General features: G+C 40.3%; 3 protein-coding genes across 6 annotated transcripts; all 3 read left to right on the top strand.

Annotated features, from left to right (window-relative positions):
- Positions 1-285: 285 nt before the first annotated feature.
- nop58 (NOP58 ribonucleoprotein homolog (yeast)) lies at positions 286-6096 on the top strand. Its single transcript, XM_008424800.2, has 15 exons — positions 286-330; positions 1252-1328; positions 1427-1479; positions 1814-1938; positions 2015-2151; positions 2369-2433; positions 2996-3130; positions 3220-3365; positions 3554-3680; positions 4267-4430; positions 4926-5060; positions 5144-5205; positions 5291-5442; positions 5529-5647; positions 5729-6096. Exons 1-15 carry the CDS (start codon positions 286-288, stop codon positions 5783-5785), a joined length of 1599 nt encoding a protein of 532 aa, XP_008423022.1. The 3' UTR covers positions 5786-6096.
- An 815-nt stretch (positions 6097-6911) lies between these two features.
- Positions 6912-13632, top strand: wdr12 (WD repeat domain 12). Its single transcript, XM_008424810.2, has 12 exons — positions 6912-7114; positions 7386-7480; positions 8190-8284; positions 8370-8476; positions 8566-8681; positions 8769-8923; positions 9001-9132; positions 9211-9351; positions 10587-10692; positions 10790-10922; positions 13139-13211; positions 13311-13632. Exons 1-12 carry the CDS (start codon positions 7074-7076, stop codon positions 13386-13388), a joined length of 1272 nt encoding a protein of 423 aa, XP_008423032.1. The 5' UTR covers positions 6912-7073; the 3' UTR covers positions 13389-13632.
- Positions 13633-14077: 445 nt separating this feature from the next.
- On the top strand, positions 14078-24337 carry ical1 (islet cell autoantigen 1-like). 4 transcript variants are annotated; one of them, XM_017303202.1, is made up of 15 exons: positions 14078-14519; positions 15442-15474; positions 15560-15734; positions 17790-17862; positions 17948-18071; positions 18179-18377; positions 18461-18586; positions 18673-18771; positions 18872-18954; positions 19350-19399; positions 19569-19613; positions 19750-19929; positions 20125-20370; positions 21128-21223; positions 21308-24337. In XM_017303202.1, exons 2-15 carry the CDS (start codon positions 15467-15469, stop codon positions 21418-21420), a joined length of 1617 nt encoding a protein of 538 aa, XP_017158691.1. In that variant the 5' UTR covers positions 14078-14519; positions 15442-15466; the 3' UTR covers positions 21421-24337. The 4 variants fall into 4 exon arrangements, with proteins under 4 accessions (XP_017158691.1, XP_008423052.2, XP_017158689.1 ...); XM_008424830.2 differs by having other exon boundaries at positions 14326-14519; positions 15447-15474; positions 21305-24337; XM_017303200.1 differs by having other exon boundaries at positions 14331-14519; positions 21305-24337.
- The last annotated feature ends 701 nt before the right edge of the window (positions 24338-25038 follow it).

Here is a 25038-nt window from a genome sequence, read left to right as displayed (position 1 = left end):
CATTTATTTATTTTTATATCCAAAGATCCAAACATGATTAATAGTGATTAATAATGTTAATAATAATATTTGCAAAGGAGCGCTTCTAAAATGGATCTGAAAGTGATATGCTAAATCGGGTATTTTCAGTTCATGTGAGCGGATCTGGCAACCCATCAGTTTCCGTTTGCCGACCTCTCTCTGCACCGCGTGTGGAGGTAAGAAGCAGTCTGCGGTGAAGCTAAACTTCAGCGCTCTCCTTACCGGGGAGCCTCCTAACAGATATACAGGACTAATTTTAAAAAGATGTTAGTGTTATTCGAGACCGCTGCTGGCTACGCCATCTTTAAAGTAAGTGTAGAATTTTTTTCACGATTATTGTAAAGCGTCATTCAGATTTTGATACTTTTTTGCATGCGAAGTTAGCATGCAAAAGTTAGCTCCGATTAGCAACGTAACTCGGAAACTGTAACTGGTTGGGATCTACATTTTGCAGCAACACGTGACAAAATGCACTTAAAGTAGTAAATTTGCTGGTCGTGTTAGGGGATGCTACATTGTATTTTTCGTGATACTGTTTGTCTAAGCTATGCTAACACAGAGCTAGCATTGCGACAGGCCTGTAACCACGTGTGGACATGGAGCCTCATCTGCCTGTTTATTTCAATGGCTCAACATGGGGGGACAATTTTAAAGCTTTTTTAAAGCTTCATCGGCCAGAACAAATCAATCTGCTTTTTGTTGTGATAGAATTACAGTGTCAAGAAGTGTATATTCCTCTTTTGATCATTGTATCAGGGGTCTTAAGTCAAAAGCTAAGAAGCTCTTATAAAAGGTGACGTGTAATTTTTAAACTAAATTAAAAATGGTCCAAACTTGCTTCAAATCAATCTGCTTCATTTAAAAAAAAAAAAAAAAACATATACACTTTCTAATTCAAATGTTGTTTGTTGTAAGCGTTTCCCGATACAACTTTTTCACTTCCGATACTATAACAATATTGCCTCGTTGAGTATTGGCCAATATCAATATTGACCCGATACATGAAAGCCTACATATTTTTATAACTTATTTTGTAGTGTGGAATGTAAAAAAACAACTTAATCAAATGGTCGTACTAAACGGGGAACAACAGTAAATAACACAAGGTATGAGAACAACTGACCCATTTATTATTAATCAATGTGCAGGATATGAGTGCTGCTGGATAGAAATGCTGGAGTAGAGAGCAAAGTTAGTAGATCTCATGTGTCTGGTTACCATGTCTTTTAGGTCCTCGATGAATCCAAGCTGCAGCAGGTGGACAGCCTGTACAAGGAGTTTGAAACTCCTGAGAAGGCCAACAAAATGTAAAGTTCAGACATTGTACATCCTGTAAACCAGTCAGTGGATTGCCATTCAACAAAACCTGACATCAGTTTTTTTTTTGGTCGTTTTCTTCCTCTAGACTGAAACTGAAGCACTTTGAGAAGTTCCAGGACACAACAGAGGCCTTAGCAGGTACTGCCGTGTTCTCCTTTATGCTTTTTAACATGCAGTCTGGTCTGTGATGTATGTCTGTGGCTGATGGAAACATGAGGTATCCCACACAATCGTCACTACCACTGAGACCATAACATCCTCAATGCCTCAGATTTTGTGATGGAACAATATAAAATTATAAGTTTAAGAGTTTTTACCTAATTGAAGTTAGGAGTTACTACTTTTTTGTGTGACATAAAAGTGTAAGCCAATACCGGTAACCGATATTATTTCATTTGTAACCAGTAAAGTTTTATTTTTGATTCTTTTGCCTGTGTGTGTAGTAACTGTTCTTCTCACCTTTGTTGCTAAGCTGCCACTGCCCTTGTTGAGGGAAAAATCGGCAAGAGTCTGAAGAAGGTTCTGAAGAAAGTTGTCGCAAAAGAAGCTCATGAACAGCTCGCCATTAGCGACGCCAAACTGGGCGGAGTCATTAAAGTGAGTACGCAGCATTTTGTAACAGAAACGGTTGGCAGGAGGAATGGATCGAGTCTGACTGGCGTGTGTTCCTCAGGAAAAGATGGACCTGAGCTGCGTCCACAGCCCCGCCGTGGCCGAGCTCATGAGGTGCATCCGCAGCCAGATGGAGGCCCTGATCTCCGGACTTCCTCCCAGGGAGATCAGCGCCATGTCGCTGGGCTTGGCTCACAGGTCGGTAGCTCACAGGCTGAGGGAGTTGGGGAAGCGGCTGCTGCCAGTGATTACATTTTGCTGTCTGAAAAAATCAGTGTGGATTTTCCTCAGCATTCGTCACTACCACTGAGGCTCTTTGGTCTTTTTTTATCTCGATTAACAGAAAACAGTGCATGTGAATTAACTAGATTTTATTGTGTTTTGTTTTTTTTCCCCCACCCCCATCTGTTTTCAGTTTATCCCGTTACAAGCTCAAGTTCAGCCCGGACAAAGTGGACACAATGATTGTGCAGGCCATCTGTAAGTGTGTATAGTTTATATATATATATATATATGAAACATTTCATATTTGACTATTTTATTGAGATTTTTGTAATCAACCAAGAAGCGCATAATAGTAAAATGGAAGAATATAAAAAAACCTGTTGCAATAAGCAATTAAAATGAGCTCAATGATTTCCATTCTGATGAGTAATAGTTTTTGAATGGCACTTTTTTTTTTACTGATCGTCTCCCAGTTGCAGTGTGGAGTGTTGGATGCAAAATTAAAGCTAATTGAGGTCAAACTTGCATCATAGTAGTTAAAAATAGGGGTGCCTTGATTTATCGGTCAACCGATTTCCTTTATTTTGGGACATTTGGGATTGTCATATGTTAATAATAAGCCAATAAGCATTAGCTAATTGTATATAAAGTAGAATGTGTTTGTGAGTGGCCTATTCTGTATGTACAGAGCTTGTCTACATGTAGCCCAGAACTACATTTAGCTGTAGATGTTTTGCCACTTATCAAGAATTGTTGTGTGTTTGTGTGTTAGTGATGTGAGTTGGGTTATTTATTTTTTATTTTTCTTCATCTCCAGCTCTTCTGGATGACCTAGACAAGGAGCTGAACAACTACAACATGCGCTGCAGAGAGTGGTACGGCTGGCACTTCCCTGAGCTGGGGAAGGTCGTCACGGACAACCTGGCCTACTGCAAAACCGTCCGCAAAGTCGGTAAGCTTCGCGGAAGTCGGAGTGGGGGAAAAAACAAAGATTTGTTTTTCTATTAGGAAATGTCGATTTTTAAAACTATGTCTTTGCAGGTGACCGCACCAACGTGGCCACCACCGATATGTCGGAGATCCTCCCGGAGGAGATCGAAGCTGAGGTCAAACTAGCCGCCGAGATCTCCATGGGAACAGAAGTCTCGGAGCAGGACATCGGCAACATCCGGCACCTGTGCGATCAGGTACAGGTCGCGCATAAAAGCGTTAGGGCGATCGAGAGCGGCTGTGATGATGATGCTGACAGTCGTCTTCATCCTGAAACTTTCGGTGTGGGTCAGTCACTACCTCCTCTGAATAGCCGCAGGTCGACGCGAGGCCTCCGGCCGGGCCGTATGCGTGTCTGTAACATGGATCTGTTGTTTCCTCTCAGGTCATCGAGATCTCAGAGTACCGCGCTCAGCTCTACGACTACCTGAAGAACAGAATGATGGCTATCGCCCCGAATCTGACGGTGATGGTGGGCGAGCTGGTCGGCGCGCGCCTCATCTCCCATGCTGGTCAGTGTAAAGGGGAAGAAAAAAGAAAAAAAGAATCAGTTCTCTGTCACTTTCCACAAACTTTACTGATATTTTGCCAATGAATAAAAAACAAAAACAAAAAAAAATGTCACAATTTCTCCATTAATTTTTTTTTGTAATTCAAATTTTATTGATTTTCTGAATATTATTTCACACAGAACACAAATACAGAACAAAAGAAAAAAAAAGGGAAAAAGAAAAAAGGGCTGGTGCACCCCCCTTTCCCCCCAAACCTGGAGTACAGTCTTATGTGTGTAATTTCTCCATTAATTAATAAAAAACATGGTATACTGTTTTTTGGTCATAAATGAATGAATTCATAGTAAATTTATTAAAATGGACCAGAAAATCCTGCTCTGGGGAAAAGTGACATGAGCGAAGCAACCTTGTATTTAAAGCGACAGCAGTGATGATAATGACAGAATGTCGTTTTGCTGAATGCATGTGATGGTTTTAAGTCACTACCTCATCTGAGCTGTCATTAGGAGATTGCAAACAGATTCTGACCAGAAATCTGTTCTTCATCCTCTAATTTTTATTTGTTTATGTTTTTCTTTGTGTCAAGGTTCCCTTCTGAACCTGGCAAAGCACCCGGCCTCCACAGTGCAAATCCTCGGAGCCGAGAAGGCCCTGTTCAGAGCGCTGAAGACCCGCAAAGACACTCCCAAGTACGGGCTCATCTATCACGCCTCTTTGGTGGGTCAGACTACGGCTAAGAACAAAGGAAAGGTGAGTTCAGGACACCTGTCGCAATAAATCAAAAATTATTTATCAAAATGATAGTGATAATTTGCGCAAATTCTTGAAAAGCCACCATTTGAGAAGCACTGCAAAAAATTGACACCCAGTACAAAGTAGATAGTTTGCACTACCTTCCCCTTGTGCCTGTTCTCCCTGTCTAAGCCGAATTATTATTTTTTCAAATGCAATTTTGTTTAGAGATTTCATCATCCATTTTAATTACAGTTTTGTTCATTTTGTATAATTCAATTCAAATTTCAAAAATACTTTTAACGATCCCGAAAGGAATTTAAAAAAAAGAAAAAAGATGTCTCCCAGCTCCAGCTAAAATTTCTTCAGAAATTAGTTTTTATTTTTATTTTTTTTTTAAGCTTTGAATTGGGCATACTCACATTACTACGTCCTTATTAGTACTATATTAGTTGAAAAGGGTCTCAAAATGATATCGCTAAACCAAATGCTCTCCTGTCGCGTTATGTCCAGATTTCCCGAATGCTGGCAGCTAAAACGGCGCTGGCTATCAGATACGACGCACTTGGCGAGGACACGAACGCAGAAATGGGAGCAGAGAACCGTGCCAAGCTGGAGGCCAGACTACGACAGCTGGAGGACAGAGGAGTAAGAGTCCGAAGATCGATTCTGACCCGCTTTTTTTGTCATCCTTTGTTTGCCTTTAACTCCCGATTTCTTTCCCGCCACAGATTCGAAGAATCAGCGGAACAGGCAAAGCAATGGCAAAGGCAGACAAATACCAGCACAAGAGGTGAGGAGCAACTTGTTCCTGCTTTTTAGGAGTTTTTTTTTTCTAAGTGGGATTATTAAATGGGTTTTTGTTTCTTCCGACTCAGCGAGGTGAAAATCTACGATCCTTCCGGCGACTCGACAATTCCGTCCACCTCGAAAAAGAGGAAGTTCGAGGAAGTCGAGGGGGAGAAGAGTGAACAAGACCCTGTACCTGTAACCAAGTTCAAAAAGCCCAAAAAGGAACCGGTAGCAGAAGGTGTGTGTATTTCAAAAGAAAAAAACTTTTTCCAAATACGTTCAGGAATCCACGATGCTCAAAAACATCCCCGTCTTGTTTTCTAGTGCAAGAGGCCGAAACGGCAGCAGAGTCTCCAAAGAAAAAGAAGAAGAAGGAAAAGAAGGCAAAGGTGGAACCTGAGGAGCCAAAGGAAGAAGAGGAGGAGATGCCAGTCAGTGAGGAGGTAAACTTCACATATTGTATCAAATTTTTTATGGTTTTAATTCATTTCTTTTTTTTAACTGCTCTCGTCTTTGCTTTTCAGCCAACAGAAAAGAAGAAGAAGAAGAAAAAGAAGGTGAAGGAGGAAGAGGATGAATGAAGAGTTAGCATAGTGTATATACTTTATTTTAGCTTTTCTTTCTTTATACATATGTGTCAAACATTTTTATTTTCAAAAAGGCACAGCAGTATTATGGTGCCTATTCCCTGGCATGAAAGAGGAACGTGAAATTCAGCAGATCTCATTTTATGGATGAGAGAGAGCGTCGCTCCAGTCATGAGTGGAATCTCACGGAGTTTCTAATGTTTATTTTTTATCCGTTTAATTTAGCTGTTTTCATGTTGAGACGTTTGTATGAAATGAGATCGAATGTGAATGACGAGACAAATAAATGGAGATTTTTCATTTGAGTCATGATGGTTTTCTGTTTCACAAAAATCTAAACTTGTGCCCTAATTAAATAAACTTATGTAATTTCTCAAAATTTCCCTGAAGCCATTGTTTAGATGTCAAAACTAAAGATTTCTACATTGAAAGTCTTGTAATTGAATGACTGAATAATCAGTATTAACCATCAGGATGAAACTAGTTTTGATTTCGTCACAGGTCAAAAGAGTTTACTGTATCCACATGAACTGGAATAAAGTTGAACAGATTGTAGGCAATGCTTTTCAGAAAAACTACAATCAAACTTCAATTGTTGACTCTGTTCAATGACTATTTTTGTGTTTTCATAATATAAAGCACATTGAACTGTCTTGCTGCTGAAATGTGCTATGCAAATAAACATAATTGATAGATTGGATAAATAGATAAATATTCAAGTCAATGTTAATCATCGTCATTTATTCCAAATGCTTGATGGCAGTGGTTACAGCCACATCAAGCTATGGATATTTATTGTTTTTAAATATCCGTTTAAAAACAACCTTTTTATTCACTCGGGTTATTTTTTTTATGCTTGAAATTAGCTTAATTGTATAAAGCATTCAAATGTGATACAAGTTAAATTATAACGAAGTGTTATTTTATACATTTTATTTTAATATGAAAAAGAACCCTCACAGTCACTTAACTTCCATTAAAACTTTCGTAACAAAAGTTATCGATGAATGTTTGAAAATGCCACTCATAAAAAGGCGCTGAAGTTGCCGTAAAATTCATTCGCGCGTGCGCCAATAGGATAGCGCTCTGCAACCAGTCATGATCAAGCGATCAACGAGTCACCGAACTCGATCGGTTTTCGACTTGAAAGCCTTCCCACGCAGCACATGGCGACACTGCATGAGAATCCGATATGTTATGAAGTGAAGCGGAATAGTTTTATGACAGTTTGCTAATTTCTGGAATATATATATATATACATTTTTGTTTTACACAAGTCAAAATGTCGCAGTTACAGGTGAGGTTCTTCACAGAAGACCAAAGGTGAGACTGTAAACAGAGAGACGCAGTAGCAGCGCTTTAAGCTAACTGAGCAGCTAGTTCGTGAAGCTAAACTGAAGTAGTCAAATTCATTTAATCTTTGCGGTTGAGTTCTGTTGTTAACTTACTACTGAAGTGCACGTGGTCCGTAATTTTAGCTTTTTAGCAAGCAGTTTATAATAAACGTAAAGTTGGGACTAGCTGCTGTTATTATTTACCTTTTAATTTAATAGCGCTGAAACAGGCTGTTAACTTTCTCTCTCTCTGTGTGCAGGTATGTTGTAGATGACGTCCCATTCTCCATCCCAGCTGCCTCTGAAGTCCAGGATCTTAGCAACGTTATCAACAAGCTCCTGGAAGCAAAGCATGGTAAAGTGACAGAAAACACAAACAATTCAAATTATGCTGCCATGAGCACAGCTGTTTTTACCCAACAAAACTGGCACATATCTTATAAAATTAAAAGTATTTCTTTTCCGTTATCGCATGAAACAGCAGTCGTAGCCTCACAAAGATGAATACTGTTCTAGTGTTCTAGAAAAATCCTCTTTGAACATAATGATGCCTTCATGGAACAAATAGTGGAGAAAATTGAAACGTTCCTGACAATACTGTAAATTAATGTGGCTTTTAAATGCCATTCATTGGAATTTATCATGATAATGTAAATTGTTACAATAAGCCATTTTTTCGCAAATTTAGAAATGCTGACGGGTCGTCTCCAAAAAAAAAAAAAGTGAATTGACAGGTCTGGCTTTGTAAAAATTGATGATCGGCCAGAAAACTGCAATCAGTTCACCAGTTTGTTGACATTTTTTTGATTTCATAATTTCTTCTTTTTTCCATCTTACTTATTTTTTTTTACAAGCTTTTGAATTATTTTTTGCAATATGAAACAATATTCTCAATTTCCATTTAGGTAAACTTCCATACCAAGACATAAGAAAAAACTTTTGCAAACTATTTAGTTACTTGTTGCAATGTTGCTGATTTAAAAAGAAAATCCACAAAAGTTAGCTATAAATTCTAGATATAACCGCGGTTCATTTGTTACAGTATTTTGTGCTTGCTCCAACAGCATCTCACAGTAGACTGGAGTTTGACTTCCTGGTCAAGGGTCAATTCCTGCGAACCCAGCTGGCCACTCACATGGAGACAGAGGGAATATCAACGGTAAGACCTGCCTGAACTTTCTTTAACTTTTAACTTTAACTGTTCTAAAAGCCAGTAGAGCAGAATGTTCCCGTCTGTGTTTCAGGAAGACGTGGTGGAGATAGAGTACGTGCAGCGGATCACGGCGCCGGAGCCGGAGGAGTGCATCATGCACGACGACTGGATCAGCTCAGTGGAAGCGGACAGCGAGTGGTAAACGTTTCCTGCTTCGGTTTGGAAAACGTCACTTATTTGCTTTAACAAAGCTCCAGTTTTGTTAAATATTCCCCCCTGTTTTCCAGGATTATAACAGGATCTTACGACAAGACAGCCAGGATATGGTCTTTGGAAGGGAAGGCAGTGACGACAGTGGCTGGACACTCTGATGTGGTGAAGGATGTTGCCTGGGTCAAAAGAGGTCAGCTTGCTTAGAACTTTACATCTCAGTTTGTAGATGTTTTTTTTTTGTTTTGTTTTTTGCTTAAAGTTGTGTTTTGCTGCACAGACGGCCTGACGTCTCTGCTCCTGACTGCGTCTCTGGACCAGACCGTCCTGCTGTGGGAGTGGAACTCTGAGAGGAACCAGGTGAAAGCCAGACACTGTTGCCGCGGACACACTGGAAGCGTCGACGCCATTTCCACAGACCCCACAGGCTCTAAGGTCGATATTTAAAGCGTTAGCGTTTTATTTTTGAATCGATAAGCTCCGATTAACAGCGTTTTCCCCACTTCTTTCAGTTCTGCAGCGGCTCCTGGGACAAAATGTTGAAGATCTGGTCCGCGGTGCCCACGGAGGAGGCGGACGAGGTGGAGGAGTCCGCTGACCGACCCAGGAAGAAACAGAAGACCCAGCAGCTCGGCCTGACCAGGGTGCGCACAGAACCCGACCTGGAAGAGCTTAAAACCGCCCCTCCAGCTTCTGACTCGTGTTTTCCTTCTCCAACACAGACTCCCTTGATGACGCTATCCGGACACAACGAGGCGGTGTCCTCCGTCTTGTGGTGCGACAGCGAGGAAGTGTGCAGTGCATCCTGGGACCACACCATCCGACTGTGGGATGTGGAAGCTGGAGTCATGAAGACCACGCTGGTAAGAAGAGCAGCAGCTCAATGTTAAAGTTATAGCCTTATATTCCTTAGTTTATATATATATATATATAAGGAATATAAGTATGTACGCAAAAAGTGATTCCTAATCTATTTTTCTACACCTGTTGGTTTCCATGGCACCCCTTTGTGTTGCAGTTGCAAACTTTTATGCATTTTATTGGGATTTTGTGCAAGAGTCCTACTAATTTATTAGTTACCTCATTATTTTTTGAGTTATTTGCAAATAAAAATCCAAAAAGTGTTTCATGCAACTATTTTCAACCAGTTGTAGTGCCCACCCAAGCGAGCCAGCTACAGTTGCAATTTTTCTTGAAGTTTTAACATGTTAAATTTAAATGTTAAATTTTAAAATGATCAAGAAGAAATTTCAGAGTTTTTTTCTAGCAAATCTTTGACTGAAAATTTAGTCATGAGATTAAATCTCAGAAAATTTTGAGGGAAAAAAAATGTGGGAATTTCCAGTTTGAAAAGTCAAAATATTTTCTAGAAGAAAACTTTGAGATTGAAGTCGGAAATTTTCTAGAAAACGAAGGAAATTTCTTCGTTTGAAAAAGAATATCTCAAAGATTTCTGAGATGAATCTCAACTTTTCTGTCAAATTTTGGAAACCAACACATTTTCAAAGTCAATGGAAGTTTTATTTGAGAAAAAAAAACAATTTGGAAATTTCTGAGTTTGACGAGTTGAAAAATTTGTAAGGAAAGAAAAGTTTTATGATCAATCTCAAAAGTTCTGAGATTTTTCAAGCAAATTTTTGACTTTTCAATCTCACAAATTTCCTTCTTTGTTCCAGAAAATGTTGACTTTTAGGTGGAAATGTACACTTTCTTTTTTCTATCTGTAGTGGCCCTAATTGTAAATTTTCCTTTATGATGAGTAAAGTACATTTGAATTGAATTGAATTGAACTGAATTGAAAAATTGTTCAACATCTGATTCTTAATTAGATTTAGAAGTGGGCCAAAACCTTGCTTCTTTTTTTTCTCTCCACCGCGTGTAGAAAAATGGACTTCCTGCTAATTGGTGCTTTGAGTTGTTCCCTAGCATAATATCCCAATAAAATATGTTGAAGATTATAATAATGCCAACCAATGCTGAAATGATGAGCACTTTTATGCCACATATAAATGTGTGGGAGTGGTTTTGTAGATGCATCTGTTTACTAGTAAATTTCTGTCATGTTTCCCACAATGCATTCTGTTTTGTTCCCCCCCAGTCGGGCAGTAAAGTGTTCAACTGCATCTCCTACTCTCCTCTGTGTCGACGCCTGGCCTCAGCCAGCACCGACAGACACATCAGACTGTGGGACCCTCGCACCAAAGGTACCAACTGAGCTTAAATTATCAGGAAAAAAGTTTTAAAAACAACTCCTCCTCTTTTCTACTTTCTAATGTCATTTCTGCAACATCTGCTCATCAGACGGAACGCTGGTGCTGTTGTCTCTGACGTCCCACACTGGCTGGGTCACCGCGGTCAAGTGGGCGCCTTCCCATGAGCACCAGCTCATCTCCGGTTCCTTAGACAACCTGGTCAAACTGTGGGACACCAGGAGGTACGTAGATACGAAGTACCGTATTCTCCCCACTATAAGGTGCACCTATAGTGCGCCTTATAGTGGGGGGGGCTCTCTGAACCGTCAGCCAATCAGAAAGCGCGGTGACGTAAGAACAGAGGGGAATACCAAACAGCTGACATATCGCACAACTGAGAGTCCGGTGGACATCGGAGATGACATGTGGAAATGTTTATTATTATATGTAAAGGTCATTATTATATATGTTTATGTTTGTTCAGTTAAAATTGTTAACCATGATGGACCATCCAAATCATAGTGAAGCAAATAGAGCGGCTGCTCCCGTCGTCTTTTATCCACCGCCTTTTCTTTTTGTTACGTCTTTTATCTCTTAAAATGAGTTCACAAACTATCACTACTGCTTCTACAACGTCATCCATGTTTGGTTATTCTAAATTCCCGTATGCTATGTTGGGAGTTTTGTGGATTTTCTTTTGGAATCGTGATGTTCGTGACTAGAATCGGTTCGTGTTGCTCCTGCCTTGGACACACGAACCGATCAAACCTGTTGTTCTTTTATCAGCTCTGTGGTCACAGAGGTTTGGAGAATCGGCCGACATTTCTTAAATCTTTCCGTCTAAACCAGACTTAAGACTCACAAGCTCTACTCATCTCCTCTCGACTACCACCCAAATGCTCTCTGACTCTGGTCGCTATGGTAACGTTTACATATCCCTTCAAAATAAGAAACAGATGCGCCACAAAAACGAACATTTTACTTTCGTGAAAATTTTAACTTACGATAATGACTAACGGGAGCCCTGAGCTTGTTTCTCTGTAACGAGACGGTCCCATCTGGGAGTGAAGAGAGACAATGACACCCGAAGTGTTGCTTATATCCACAGCCTGCTTGGTCTCTACCTGGCGAAGCAGCTTGAAGCTTCATTGCCTCATTAGCAGCCGGTCGCCGCATGTTACGCAGAGCTGCTTGTAATGTGGGACTCACCTACCGGTCCGGGATAAATCCATTCTCCTGTCTCTTCTCTGGGCCTTTTCCCCTTTGCAAAGAAACTTTCCAAAGACATCTGATCTGTTTCTGACTCATTTTGCTGCTTGTGGACTCAGCGTTGGCGCGCAAGTAACCGAGAGAATCCGGTTAAAGGATTTTCAAAATAAAAGATCCTCCAGACTCAAATAATACATAAAAAGGAAATATTTAATTATTTCTTGCATGGCCCGGTACCAATTGGTCCACGTACTGGTACCGGTCCGCAGACCGGGGGTTGGGGACCACTGATATAAAGCACTCGGGGACTAGTTCTTTATTATTACACATCCATATTTGTAGAGTACAGAACAAATCGCGTCCCGTATCGGTTCATTACGGGAAGCGTCTATTCTATGCGCCTTATATATGAAAAAAGTTTAAAAATAGGACATTCATTGAAGGTGCGCCTTATAATCCGGTTATAATACGATAGTTGAAACTCTGAAAATCGTGATGAAATGAGATGTTTGAAACTTGATTGTTCATAATCATATTGCTCCACCTTTGACTCTTGGGCAAAAAAATTGTATTTTAAAGAGTTTGAAAGAATTATAAAAAACAACCAAACTCATAAATGTCAATTTCTGCGATTAAAATATTTCCTGCCTATTTATGCTAATCTGAAATGGAGAACAGATTTTTTTTGTTAAGTTGTCAACAAATTGGTAGACTTAAAGAATGTGAATATATATCATCACCTTATGGAAAACAATAAAACTTTGAAGCAATTGTTAATATTAAAGAAAGGGGAAGGGATATATTTACATTAAAATTCAACTACTTTGTCAATTAAGAATTAAAGTACATTTTTAATAAAAGTTGCACTTTTTACAAGAGATTAAACAAAACTAACAATCCAGAAGCCCCAAAAAAGAGGAAAATCAAAGAAATCAGATGTTTAGTGGCTCGGTAATTATTCCAACTCAAATTTTTTTTCTCACTTTGTTCACAAAATTGACAGTATGTGAGAGAATCCATCAAGGTTATTGCATTTGCATAGTAATCTGATTGTTACCATGGTTACTGCAGCTCTTGTTGCAATCATTGTTACAGTTTCAATTTGGTGGATTTGGTTTCCTCAAATCCACATGGAGTCAGAATCACACATAAAAGGTTAAAGAAAAGCATTTATTCACCTAAATCACTTACTGATTCCATAGTAGACAAAGCAGGACATTGCCTCATTCTGTGAACCGTTTCGTTTCAGCTGCAAGGCTCCGTTGTACGATCTGGCGGCTCACGAGGACAAAGTGTTTTGTGTGGACTGGACAGACAGCGGGGTGAGGCAAACCGTTAAGGTTTCTCATCAGCTCTCTTTGTAATTCGTCGCAAAACTTCATTTTCATTGCCCGAATCTTTGTTGTGCTTTTGTTTTTCAGATGATGTTGAGCGGCGGCGCAGATAACAAGCTCTACACCTACAGATACTCGGCCGCTCAGACGGATGCAGGAGCGTAGGCAGACGGCGGCCATCTTGTTTTCGGATCCTGGTTGTTTTACGCAGATTTTCCCTCAATTTAAATGTCTCCCTGTGACCCAGAGTATAAATTAATTTTCCTTCCTAAAACGTGTTTAAAACTTTAATTCAAGTGCTTTGGTGGAAATTTTTAGATTTCAAAAGACAAGTAAACCTAAAGTTATGTACAAGTGTTGTCTACATGTAAAAAAAAAAAATTATTAAAGTTTTTTTTACCAAATGAAACCTTGGAAAATATCGCATGCATTTGTATTTAATCCCCATAGCAATTAATAATGCAATTACAAGCTCAAAAATCTGCTTTTTACATCTAGAAATATAAAATTTTTATCATTTTTATTTGCAAAAATCATCAAGCTAAGTAAAGCTAGCTCGCTTCAGATAACATTCGCATACCATTGGCAGGATGGTGGGATGTGTGTAGGGCATTTTGAATTGAGCTAAAAAAATGTGGTCTGGTCTGGTCATGCATTGTGACCTTGGTGGATGTAATGTCAAATGGTATGAAAATGTTACAATTCTCTCTTAAATAAACCAAATTTTGGTGGTTGTAACAAAAATGGAAAGCATTCAAGGAATATCTATGGTTTTGCTAGTGACTGTAATTTTATTATATACAGAGAAAAAATATGTAAAAAATAATTTAATCTCTAGGTCTATTAAGAAGGTTTATGCCAGTATTAATTTCCTTTTAGGAAATGTCTCACCTCGTGAACTTCCTCATGTTTCTTGTCTTGTGGATAAGCCTTTCCTGCTCAGACTGGTTTGGCAACCGGGACTTGCCACTCTCGACCTTCCCATAACACTGGCATGTGCTATTTTATCTGCATTCAGACGTTTCCTTATTCATAACACTTAATTTAAGTCTTGTGAGAAACTTCAATGTATTTTGGCTTACTAAAGGTGAACTTGTTACGTCGTTCGCGGCTTTTATCATAATAGACGATCTTCGACGGAATCTGACGAACAGTGGCCCCTCGTGGTCATTGGCCGCCATTGCAGCGCGTGTGCATATCCTGTTTCTCTGACTCAGGATGATGGCTATCGGGAGAGGAGGTTAGCCGAGCTGGTCCACATAGATGCTCGCGCCGCTGGACAACACTACGAGCAAGGTAGTAGTGTTCTATCCTTTAATTTCACATTCATACGGAACAACAGAGAGGAAGAGAGGGCGAAAATAACCCGACTTGTTGACGGGTCAGTCGCTGCTTTGAATGTTCATCTGCTGAGACGTTCTCCAAGTGACATTTGCTGCTAGCTAAATTGTTGCTAGCGGGGAAACAGAATTGACGCTTATTTTGTCGACTTTTGCGAATTACTTGTCCACCTTATCGCGGTATTTCTCTTGGAAGTAACACGTATCCGAGTGACACCTCGGGAGTTTTCTTCTCTTGTCAACAAAGGGGGCGTTTAGTGAAACCGAACACCTGCTTCAACATCAGCTGCTGCCAGGTCGCAGGTGTCTGCTCCCAGCTTCGGGAACCATATTCAATTAGCCAGTTTAGCCTGTAGCGTCCATCAGCTCTGTCCGGCTACAGAAAAGCCACAATAACAGGTTGTAACTTGATTACAGCTCTCTGGCTTAATAGGAACGGTTGTCAGCTTGGAGTTCAGTCTCCTTTTACAGCTGCTATCCAGTGTTCTCTGGAAAGTCAACAAAACTCAGTTTAGTCATAGTTTGTTACCTATAGAATAACTTATCATTGTCAGTTTTGGATTTGTTTTGTTGTATATTGTTATTTAATCAGAGTACATTGGACCAACACGGGATCTACCAGTCTGATGATATCACATAAGGCAGCATATCAGTTCGTTTAAGTATATGTATTTGGCTTTTTCCCCCCTTTATTTAAATGTGAAATTTTTAGTGGTTCTCAGAGCATAGGCATTAGGCATAACAACAAAATTTAACACTTTTCAAAAGTCCAAATAATTTTCTTCATTCACTATTTCTATGAAATTAATTAAATGCCAAAGAAAGTTATCCACTGCTTGGTTAGTTTCTCTAAAATTCAAACTTTTGGGTTCTTTCAGAACAGAAAACAGCTGATATCCAAAGATGGAAGGGTATGTAACATTTAAGCACACCCGATTTTGGCTTTACCTGCCACAGCGTAGACCGGACCGAGCCTTTTGTCCCTTAAACCTCCAGGTTTGCTGCGGACATGCTGAGCGGTGGCCGGGCTCTGCTGGGCGAGGACAGCTCAGTGATGGCGCGCATGCAGAAGAAATTCTGGAAGACCAAGCAGGTCCTCATCAAAGCCACAGGCAAGAAGGAGGACGAGTATGTGGTGGCTTCAGATGCCGACCTGGACTCCAAGCTTGAGGTTGGCCTGCTTATTTGTAACATGTTGGGGGAGGCGGGGGTTTCTGCAGGAAGAGCTGTCGATGCCAGCAAGTTAATAAATGTGGCATTTTTATATCCGTCTTTTGCCTTTTGGATAGATATGACGGCATACTAAGGTAGTTGTAGGCATAAAATAAAAGCATGTACATTTCTGCCATAAAACTAAAAGGTAATTTCTGAATTTGAAAAGTTTAATATTTGCTAGAAAAAAACTTTTTTCCCACAAAATTTCTGAGATTGCGTATCTCAAATTGTCAGTTTTTTGTAGCATATTTTCAACTTTTCAAACTGAGAAACTTCCTTGTTTTTTCTAGAAAATTTCCGAGTTGTTTGGCAAAAATGTACTCCCAGTTTTTTGGTGCAATTGTGCTACTTTTTTCTTTTTTCTTTACTTTTTCCTATCAGCAATGAATCCTAATACATTGTTGTAAATAGATCTTTTCAAATTATGTAAAAATAAAATTTACTTCAATTTGTTTTGCTGCTTTTTACTCATTTTAAAACATTTTTCAAGATGGTACAAAAATAAAGTTTCCTGATCGTTCCATTCGCATCGTCCCTATTTGCTTCCCATCTTTTGGAACTTAAAAACAAGCACCAACACAAGGTGTTGGTTTGTGAGGGACGTGGTACTGTGTGTGCATGTGTGTGTGTGTTGCTGAATATTGAGGGATAAACTGTGAGCCTGTTGTTCACTCTGGAACAAGATCCGGCAGCCTGTTTGCCCCCAGATCCCTCCCCGCTGTCAGAAAGAGGACAGGGAAAAGAAGATTGAAACACAATATTCAAACGTTTTTTTTCTCCCCGTTTGCCTCAGAAATTGTCCTCAGGGCACTAAATGAGCAGATCAGATTTGCAATTACTTTAAACCCCTGTATGTTTTGAGCTCTGTAATGCTTGTTTAGTATATATTGTCTCTAAAACAAGGCAGGGTTTATCAGATACACAACCAGTCAATATTGCGCCCAACACAACAGCTTGTGCAGTATGATCGTTCTGTTTACGTTGACAGATGTTTGACCACTACTGAGGGAGACACACTGAAGGAAGTCTGTGTTTATTCTCCAGTTAATGAGTAACTCTGAATATGTGCAGCTGCATCGTCCATTTAAAGAGGAGACTCCTTATGTTGCTTTGTGTGAAGTTTGTTGTTGTGTGTTTTTACTCTAAATCTGGCCCTTTCAGATGTTTTATGAAAGGGTCACGGAGACTTTTATTTTGTTTCCTCTTCAGGAAAGCCTCAGAGATTCTGTTGCTATGATACATGCTGCGTACTGCTGTAGCAAGCTTTTCACAAGGCAGAGGGATGCGAGTTCACCGGAATGGGTCTATCCCAAAACATCCACTAAAACAAACTAAATGTAGACATGTTACCATAAATTCTCAAAGTAAGGTTATTTGTATGCTTAAATTCATATTTTGAGGTTACAGAACTCAAATGTGTGAAGTTCTCTTGTGTTTTTCCTAAATCTTACTGTTTAGTTTTGGAATTTCTGCCATTTGGTTCTGTGTTTTGATTATCGGTTCTTTTACACCCACATTTAAATTACGTACGCTTTAATTTGCGTGTGAAAAGCTCAGACTGAAATTGCGTACGGAATTTTGCAAAAATTTCGTACGCAAGAATTGCGCGACTGCACCGCACCGCACAGAGCAGGTGAAGCAAGAGTTTTTGTTAGTGTGTGTGAGATTTAAACTCTCAACTCCAGCAATAATTGTTTGTCCACATAGATATGTGTGCTCAGATCAGTCTCACTGAACCTATAGAAGTGTAGCTTCTGAGGAAAACGGTGGGAAAAGTGAGTGTTTAATGATCTCAATGGAAAAATTCTTTACTTCTTTAAAATGTTAGATTTTTCTACGATATTTTGGACATGGTGGGAGCAAGCCGCTGCATGTGCAGCGCATGTTACAATCTCAAACCTGAATGTATTTTGATAATTACTGTTCTTTTTTTTTTTCTAAATGAATTTTTTCAGTTCTTTGTCTTCTTTTTCTCTGATACACTCCTCACCACGTGTGTCGTTTTCTGCAGTTCTTCCGCTCCGTTCAGCTAACGTGCACAGAGCTGCTGAAGGTGATCGAAAAGTACCAGCACAGAATCACACGTGAGTCAGAAGCATTTTTTTTTAATTGACAGACTGATTCTTGTTTAAACCCCTTTTTTTTTCTTTTTCATTTTTTTATTCTCAGGGTTGTCGCAGGAGGAGAACGAGCTCGGCCTGTTCTTGCGTTTCCAAGCTGAACGTGACCGAACTAAGGCTGGGAACATGATGGAGGCAACCAGCAAGGCCCTGTGCACCTCTGCCAAGCAGAGGTCAGCAGCTGCAGCTGACCATCAGTTAACTGCTGTTTGGGGAAAACGAAGCCTTTTAACTCTGAACGCTTGTGCTTTTTTTCTTTTTTTCTTCCTCGTGTCTATAGGATGGCACTTTGCCCGCCGTTGCAGCGCATGTACCAGGAAGTGGAGACGTTCCGGCGGCGTGCCATTGCCGACACGCTACTGACAGTCAGCCGGATGGAGAAGGCCCGCACGGAGTACAGGGGAGCGCTGCTTTGGATGAAAGACGTCTCTCAGGAACTGGACCCGGACACCTACAAACAGCTGGAGAAGTTCCGCAAGGCAGGAAGCGTTTGGATCGCTGTCGCTCCTCGGTCCCGCCCCTTCCGCGTTGCTTCATCGTTCCCATGCGTTTCTACTCTCAGGTCCAGTCGCAGGTCAGAGGGACTAAGAGCCAGTTTGAGAAGCTGAAGAATGACGTGTGTCAGAAGGTGGACATGCTGGGAGCAAGCCGCTGCAACATGCTGTCTCACTCCCTCTGCACCTACCAGGTCCTCTGCAGTTCACATCCCGTCATGCGTCTGTGACGGACTCGGCCGTCAGTAACTAAACATTTCTCTCCTCCCGGTTCCGTCAGACCACTCTGCTGCAGTTCTGGGAGAAAACAGCCAACGCCATGTCGGGAATCCACGAGGCCTTCCAAGGGCACATACCATACCAGTTCACCACAATCAAGGTGCGGCAGGCTGCGTTTTGAATCTGGCCGAAATTCTGCCTTTAGACGTGTAGCAATCCAGCTTTTTTATTTATTTTTTATTTTTTAATATATCTTCCAGTATCTACGGGATCCACTGGAGGAAATCTCTGATTCCCAAAAAGAAGAGAAGGATGAAAAGGCTCGAGAGAGCAACACAGACAGGTGAATTTTCATTTCAGTCATTTAAATGTCTTAAAACTCTGGTCTGAATCAGACATGCAAATCCTTGCAGAAGTATTCATTCTATACTTCCTTTTCCAAATTTTGACAGTATGTATTAGTTTGATTTATTGAAATTAGACCAACACAAAGCAGCACATTGTAAGGTAAAAAATATTCTTAAGTAAATGTGTAATTCAACACTTTGAAGAACCGTCTTTTGCCGAAGTTACTACTTCAAGTCGTGTTACGTTCAAGTTGATTTGCTGTTAGTTTTCTAGTGAATATGTAAAAAAAAAGATTTTAGATGCTATGCTAATACTGCCTCCTTGCTTTTGGGTTGCTCTGGTTTTATTCTTTCCTTAAATTCTTCAAATGTCTTTTGTCCTTCCTCTCAGCCTGGTGTCCTTGGGTGATGACAAGCCAGCAGAAAGTGCATCTAATTCAGGTTAGTGCTGCCCCCTATTGGCTGAAACACACAATAGTTCAGGCACGTTGAACAGCAGTAGCCTGTAATAATTCCTTAAAGAGATTCAGATGGGCTGCTGTAAACTTTTTAGCTTTTGTTGTTTGGTTTTGATCAAAATAATAAGTTTTATTTCTGTTTACAATTGCAGATCTTAAGCTCAGCAGTGATGGGCAGAGCAAGGCTGGTGAGAGTGGTAAGTTATTTTTCTTTCTTTTTTTTTCTGTGTGTGTTCATTTTCTGTAAATTGTCCAAATTGGGACTGCTGCTCGTTGGTGTGAGCAGGAAACTTTTAGAATGAGTCTGATCTCAGCGCACCAAAAACATTCCAGCCATGCATGACCTCAGAGGGCTCTCTGGAGACTCCGGCGACGACCTTATGCTCATGGCCTGCGGCATGCCGCCCCCAACGGACACCCCCCTGGTCCCACCTCCTCCCCAGGACGGTGACCAGAGCGAGAGCTGGAGCTTCGGATGCTTCGAGTCCAGCCTCCCACAGCTGCCCACCTCGGGTAAACTGGCTGGTTGTTTTCTCCACCTTTTCACTTTGATCTTTGACTCCCACTTGCTTACGCTTCTCTTCTTGGCTGCGGGGGAAATTCTTACGTTCTTCATTTCATAATCAACCATAATGAGCACAAACCATTTCTTGTTGCGCTGCGTTTGCTGACGTTCAGAGCCTTCTTCCTCTCATTCTGTTTGTTTAGAACCAGGGGTAACGCTGGAGGAGGAAGATGGCGAGCGCAACGACATGGCTTTCCTGAAGGACCTCTTCAGCCCGGGCCCAGGGGGCAGCGATGAGTTCAGCAGAGAGTGGCAGGACGCCTTCGGGGCGTTCGACCCTCCCAGCGATCCTGCAGCATTCACCGGACCCGCCCGTCCCCCTTCCAACCCACCCAGCCCCACAGGCTTCCTGCCGTCACAGCTGCTGGATCACAGTTTGAGCTCCTCAGGTCCGCCACACAGCGCAGTCCACCGCGCTGCAATAAAAAGTCTGAAATTCGTGTATTTAAAATTAAGGCCTTAAAATGTCTTGAATTGATTTTAAAAAGTAAGTTGACCATGCAAGCCTGCTAGTTAATGGTTGGATGGAGAAAGTTGTCCTTAATATGTTAATCACAGGTCTTAAATTTTGTCTTGACAAGAGTATTAAATATCATATATTCATATTTAATTTTTTGTCAGGCATAAGTTTTGAGTTGCACTTTCAAGATGGTTGAGGCTACCGTTGTTGGCAGTAGCATAATCCGTCTTGAGAATATAATGAGCTAGCTAGAAACCATAGCCTTGACTCACCCTTCCTAGCTAGCCAGCATAGCCGGTTAGCTAGATAACCTCGACATATCCTTGCTAACTAGCTAGCATACCAATAGCATGTCCTTGCTCACTCCACATACTCTTGCCTAGCTATCTAGTAAGGATATGTCAAGGCTATGGTTGTGCTCTTGCTTGTTAGGAAGGGTATATTAACAGCTAGCTATCTTTTCCTGTGGCTATCATGGGTAAGTTCAAATTTATTATCTGTTGGATAAACAAAGTTTGTACATTTCTGTGGAGCTATAGGTCTTAAATTTTATTCATAGTGGTCTTAAAAAGGCTTAAATTTGAGTTGGTGACACCTGCAGAAACTTTGACGGTAACAAAACATGTCAAAGATGGACTGACACTTTCATCGACTCTCATCCATCTTGTGTCCTCTGCATACTTTAGGTTGGGTGACCCCACCCATGTTCCAAGCTCCACCCCTGCAGCTGCCGCCTGGTCAGAACCAGGCAGCTCCCCGCTCTCAGCCAGCTGCAGCTAACGGTACGATGCTCGGCTTTAAAAAACCTCTTAGCAGGAGTCGCTTCTTCCCAACCTGACCTTCTGTCTGACGTTTCCTTACAGCAGCTTCAGGAGGATCCAAAGACATGTCCGCATGGTTCAACCTGTTCGCCGACCTCGACCCGCTTTCCAACCCTGACGCCATCGGACGCTCTGCTGATGAGCTGCTCAACGCCTGAACCTCTTCTTGGAGCTGCTTCAATGTACCTTCACCCTATTTAAAAAAATCTGTATTACAGCAAATTTTCATTCCATTATAATTGAGCACATACACACACTAAACTCCTTAGAAGCTCGAAACACTGAGCTGATAAACTCTCAGCTGCTGTAACCGACTTTAATACCAAGTCAAACACCGAAGCTGCGGTGGTTTGTGTTGGGGAGGATGTCTGGGCCCCGCCTTTGTTTTGGATGTTGCAGTGCGCTTTCTGTGTTTGGTTTGTTTGGGCGTGCGTCCGTTTGCCGAGTGTACATATCCAGAGATCCAGGGTAGATTTAAAAAAAAAAAGTCTTTATGCTGAAAACAGTTGGTGTGAAGTACCACATGATTGTCACAAATGATTCATAGGTGGGGATGTGATAGGTCTGTCTTTCAGAAATCCTGACTCTGAAAAAACAACACACTAATCCATCATTTATCAGCCTACAGGCAAAGTGAAACCACTACACTTTCATTGCATTTAAACAAAAAATTTAAAGCCAAAATGTGTAGCTAGTGCTTTTTAATTGTACACTTTCAGCTCTTTATGGAGTAAAAGCTAATATAACAAGCTGATGTTTGCTGGCTACTTTCCAGAAACCCATATTTGTCTTTCATGTTCTATAGAATTGGAGAAAACTCTCATCGCTGTCTGTGGCGTCTCATTAATGGAGCCTTAAACGGCAGGAACATTTTATCGATTTGGAAACTATTTTTAAATCGGCCCCTACCTACTTGTACGGCTGCATCATTTAAGCAGTTCATCCTGCTTTGTGCATGAGCTGCTGCCATGTTTATCTGTTTGCAGTAGAACTTGTCTGCACACCGTTTGCCCAAAGAAAATAAGCAAACTATACAACAGAACAGGGCAGGTTCAGAAAAATGCAATCAAACAGCTGAAGTTAAAATTATTTTTCTCAAGTTGTAGCTTATTTTTATCTTTGTAATAGTTTTTTGGTAATGAAATATTGTTAAATGACTGATAAACAATGAGCACAACTGGAAAATTATTGGGTTTCTCTGGGGTCACAAAATGTCATATTTCATAGGAGCGAACAAACCCAAACTGAGATCAGAACCAGAATGAATGCAAATAAGTTGAAACTTAAATTTTACAGTAAATTTTATGCGATATTTGTCTAGAACTGAAGCAGAGTGGATTGTTTTATGTGTATTGAATGGAAGTTGGAGCAGAGGAAATGGTCAAAAGGTGTTTATGATCTGGCAAAAGAGGTGAATTGACCCAGACCCAGTTTTAGAAAAGGGTATTCCTAACTTTCATTTTAGTTTAGAAAGGTTAAAGATGTCAAATTTGGGATTTAGAAAGCTGACCACTCAGCCAGATAAATATTTCCAACCGCAGATGAAATGGCCAAATCAGAAAGTCAACATAACTCCTGAAAACTAACACAAGCTTGCTAACATGACTGGAACAGTAACTGTCTAGTTCACCGTCGCTAACTTCTGCTAATTAGAAATGGAACCGCATATTTTGGGGTTCTTTCACATTTGTAGGTCAATTTTTCAGATTTTTCCAGAGATCTGTTCATTTTAGCAAATATGAAACCTGACAGAAAAACATGGATGGATGAGTCAGAAATGAATGTGATGGATGACTACTAGAAATACATATATTTTTCCATACTTCCTTTAGTTTTTCAACACTAACCCAGAACTATAAATTAACTTTACAAGAGCCCTATTATTTGGTCATAAAGTATTAGTCTGGCATGTCATTTTTCCACATCTTATCACAGCTAAACTGGGAAAAGCAGAGCTAACTGAGCCATTTAATGGATTCTTCATGATGCAACGGATACCAAATGCCTTCACATGTGGTTGAGATTTAGTCAAATGGTCTGAAGCTAACTTTAAACTGTGAATTCTCAGACTGAAATTCAAGGTGTGCAACGAGGAATAAACCCACTAGCGATAGCCTTGAAGGGCGAAGCCTATACGAAATGGAACTCTAGTGCAACATCTCTAAACGACATGGTTGAAATTCCATCTACTGAATTCATAATCACAAGTCTAAGGCCAAGAAGATCTTTTTTGCTTGCAAAAATTGGTGCATCATAGTCATAATAATCAGCTCTCTAGGCATTGTGAGATACAAACCCATAACAACTATGAAATAAAACTATTTTGGCTTCATGTGCCGTGTATTTATAGCATCTGTGTTTAACTGAATCAATCCAAAGGAACTGCTTAACAAAAAGGGATTCATCTCCATGTGTGGATTGCTGCCAACTGAATGCTTCAGTGTGATTTAGTGCAAATTTGTTTCTTAAAGAGATTTTTTAAAAATGGAAAATAAAAAGGGTCCAAAATGCACCAAAATCCTCAGTTGGGATATTTGTTTGCTGACATGTTTAACAAGCTGCACATTAATATCCCGACTCGCCTACAAGACACAATTATGTTTCACTTTATTTATCTTCTAATGCAACTTAAAAAAAAAGGCTACTAGAATATTACTATTTCTGTCACATCAAGTGTAAATCTTACTTTTCACACTGAAAATAAAAGAATGTATTTCTCAAGTCAATAAGAGACGAGTCGTTTATTTCAACTATGCCTTTTATTTCACTCAAAGGGGTTTAAAAGATGAAAACTTGGCAGTTTGGTTCCCAATCAACTGGACACGCAAACAAAGAAACAAAGCCTCATTCCAAAATGCTTTTTTTTTAATCCACACTGAAACAAGCATCCATGTTTCAGATATAAAATTTTTTTTTTCTGTTTTTTTTGTTTTTTGTGACATTTCCAAGCGACAAGTCGGAACATGCCGCCATCGTCGTGATTGTGTTTCAGCAAGTGGATTTAGGAACAGGCCAATTTTTTATCATTTTTTTCTCTCCCTTTTTTGTCGTAACTAGCCGTTGCTCCAAGTCGGGTCGCTGAACAAATAACATCCACACTTTTCTACATCTACTCTGCTACAAATTAAAGTCAGTCGGGATTTCCATCGTGTGAGGCTACATAGAAAGCAGTTGTCGTTTTGCTCTGTTTATGTTAGCATATATCTTTGTGTCCTACTCTCTACGACCTGAGATGTCAGTTCTTGTTTAGAAATCTCCGAAGACCCAATTCCTCTCCTGTCTGATAAATAAATACGTTATTATTCACAATAATGAGTCAAGTTGTAATTCACAGTACGCAGCTGAGAAGTCGTACGTTACACTTGTTTGCCTCGTCCCATTACATATCTCTGTCAGCCAGTAATACAAACACAGTGCCTCTGTATTTACAAGTCCAGTACATTCCTGTCGCACTGTAGCAGGCACCGTTAATTAATTGTGACATCTACAAAAAATACAGGAGGGTGGGTTCTGACACGGAGAGGCTGTCAATGTGTAAACTACAGTCATCTAAACAGATTCAGTTTATCTTAGTGAAACTTTTGTTATATCTTCATTAAAAAGTGAAGTGTTTATTTTAGTTAATTTGTATTATTCTGGATTATTTAGTCTTTCTAAAATGTAGAATTTGTGAATTTCATACAGCGTAAGATAATTGCAGACATCAATGTAAAAAAGTAGACCAGGGGTCACCAACTCCAGTCCTCAAGGGTTACCATCCTGCAACTTTTAGATTC

Source organism: Poecilia reticulata, linkage group LG2 (assembly GCF_000633615.1).
Source record: "Poecilia reticulata strain Guanapo linkage group LG2, Guppy_female_1.0+MT, whole genome shotgun sequence".
Classification (NCBI taxonomy): Eukaryota; Metazoa; Chordata; class Actinopteri; order Cyprinodontiformes; family Poeciliidae; genus Poecilia; species Poecilia reticulata.
This window is presented reverse-complemented; position numbering and strand designations above follow the sequence as displayed.

Excerpts from the sequence above, each read along its gene's own strand:
- ical1 (XM_008424830.2), top strand. Across the intron at positions 15,735-17,789 it reads ACCTGGACTCCAAGCTTGAG|TTCTTCCGCTCCGTTCAGCT; the intron begins GTTGGCCTGCTT and ends CGTTTTCTGCAG. Across the intron at positions 18,772-18,871 it reads ACCAGTTCACCACAATCAAG|TATCTACGGGATCCACTGGA; the intron begins GTGCGGCAGGCT and ends TATATCTTCCAG.
- nop58 (XM_008424800.2), top strand. The coding sequence starts at position 286 with ATGTTAGTGTTATTCGAGACCGCTGCTGGCTACGCCATCTTTAAA. Across the intron at positions 2,152-2,368 it reads TCGCTGGGCTTGGCTCACAG|TTTATCCCGTTACAAGCTCA; the intron begins GTCGGTAGCTCA and ends ATCTGTTTTCAG. Across the intron at positions 3,366-3,553 it reads TCCGGCACCTGTGCGATCAG|GTCATCGAGATCTCAGAGTA; the intron begins GTACAGGTCGCG and ends GTTTCCTCTCAG.
- wdr12 (XM_008424810.2), top strand. The coding sequence starts at position 7,074 with ATGTCGCAGTTACAGGTGAGGTTCTTCACAGAAGACCAAAG. Across the intron at positions 8,285-8,369 it reads AGACAGAGGGAATATCAACG|GAAGACGTGGTGGAGATAGA; the intron begins GTAAGACCTGCC and ends TCTGTGTTTCAG. Across the intron at positions 13,212-13,310 it reads TGGACTGGACAGACAGCGGG|ATGATGTTGAGCGGCGGCGC; the intron begins GTGAGGCAAACC and ends TTTGTTTTTCAG.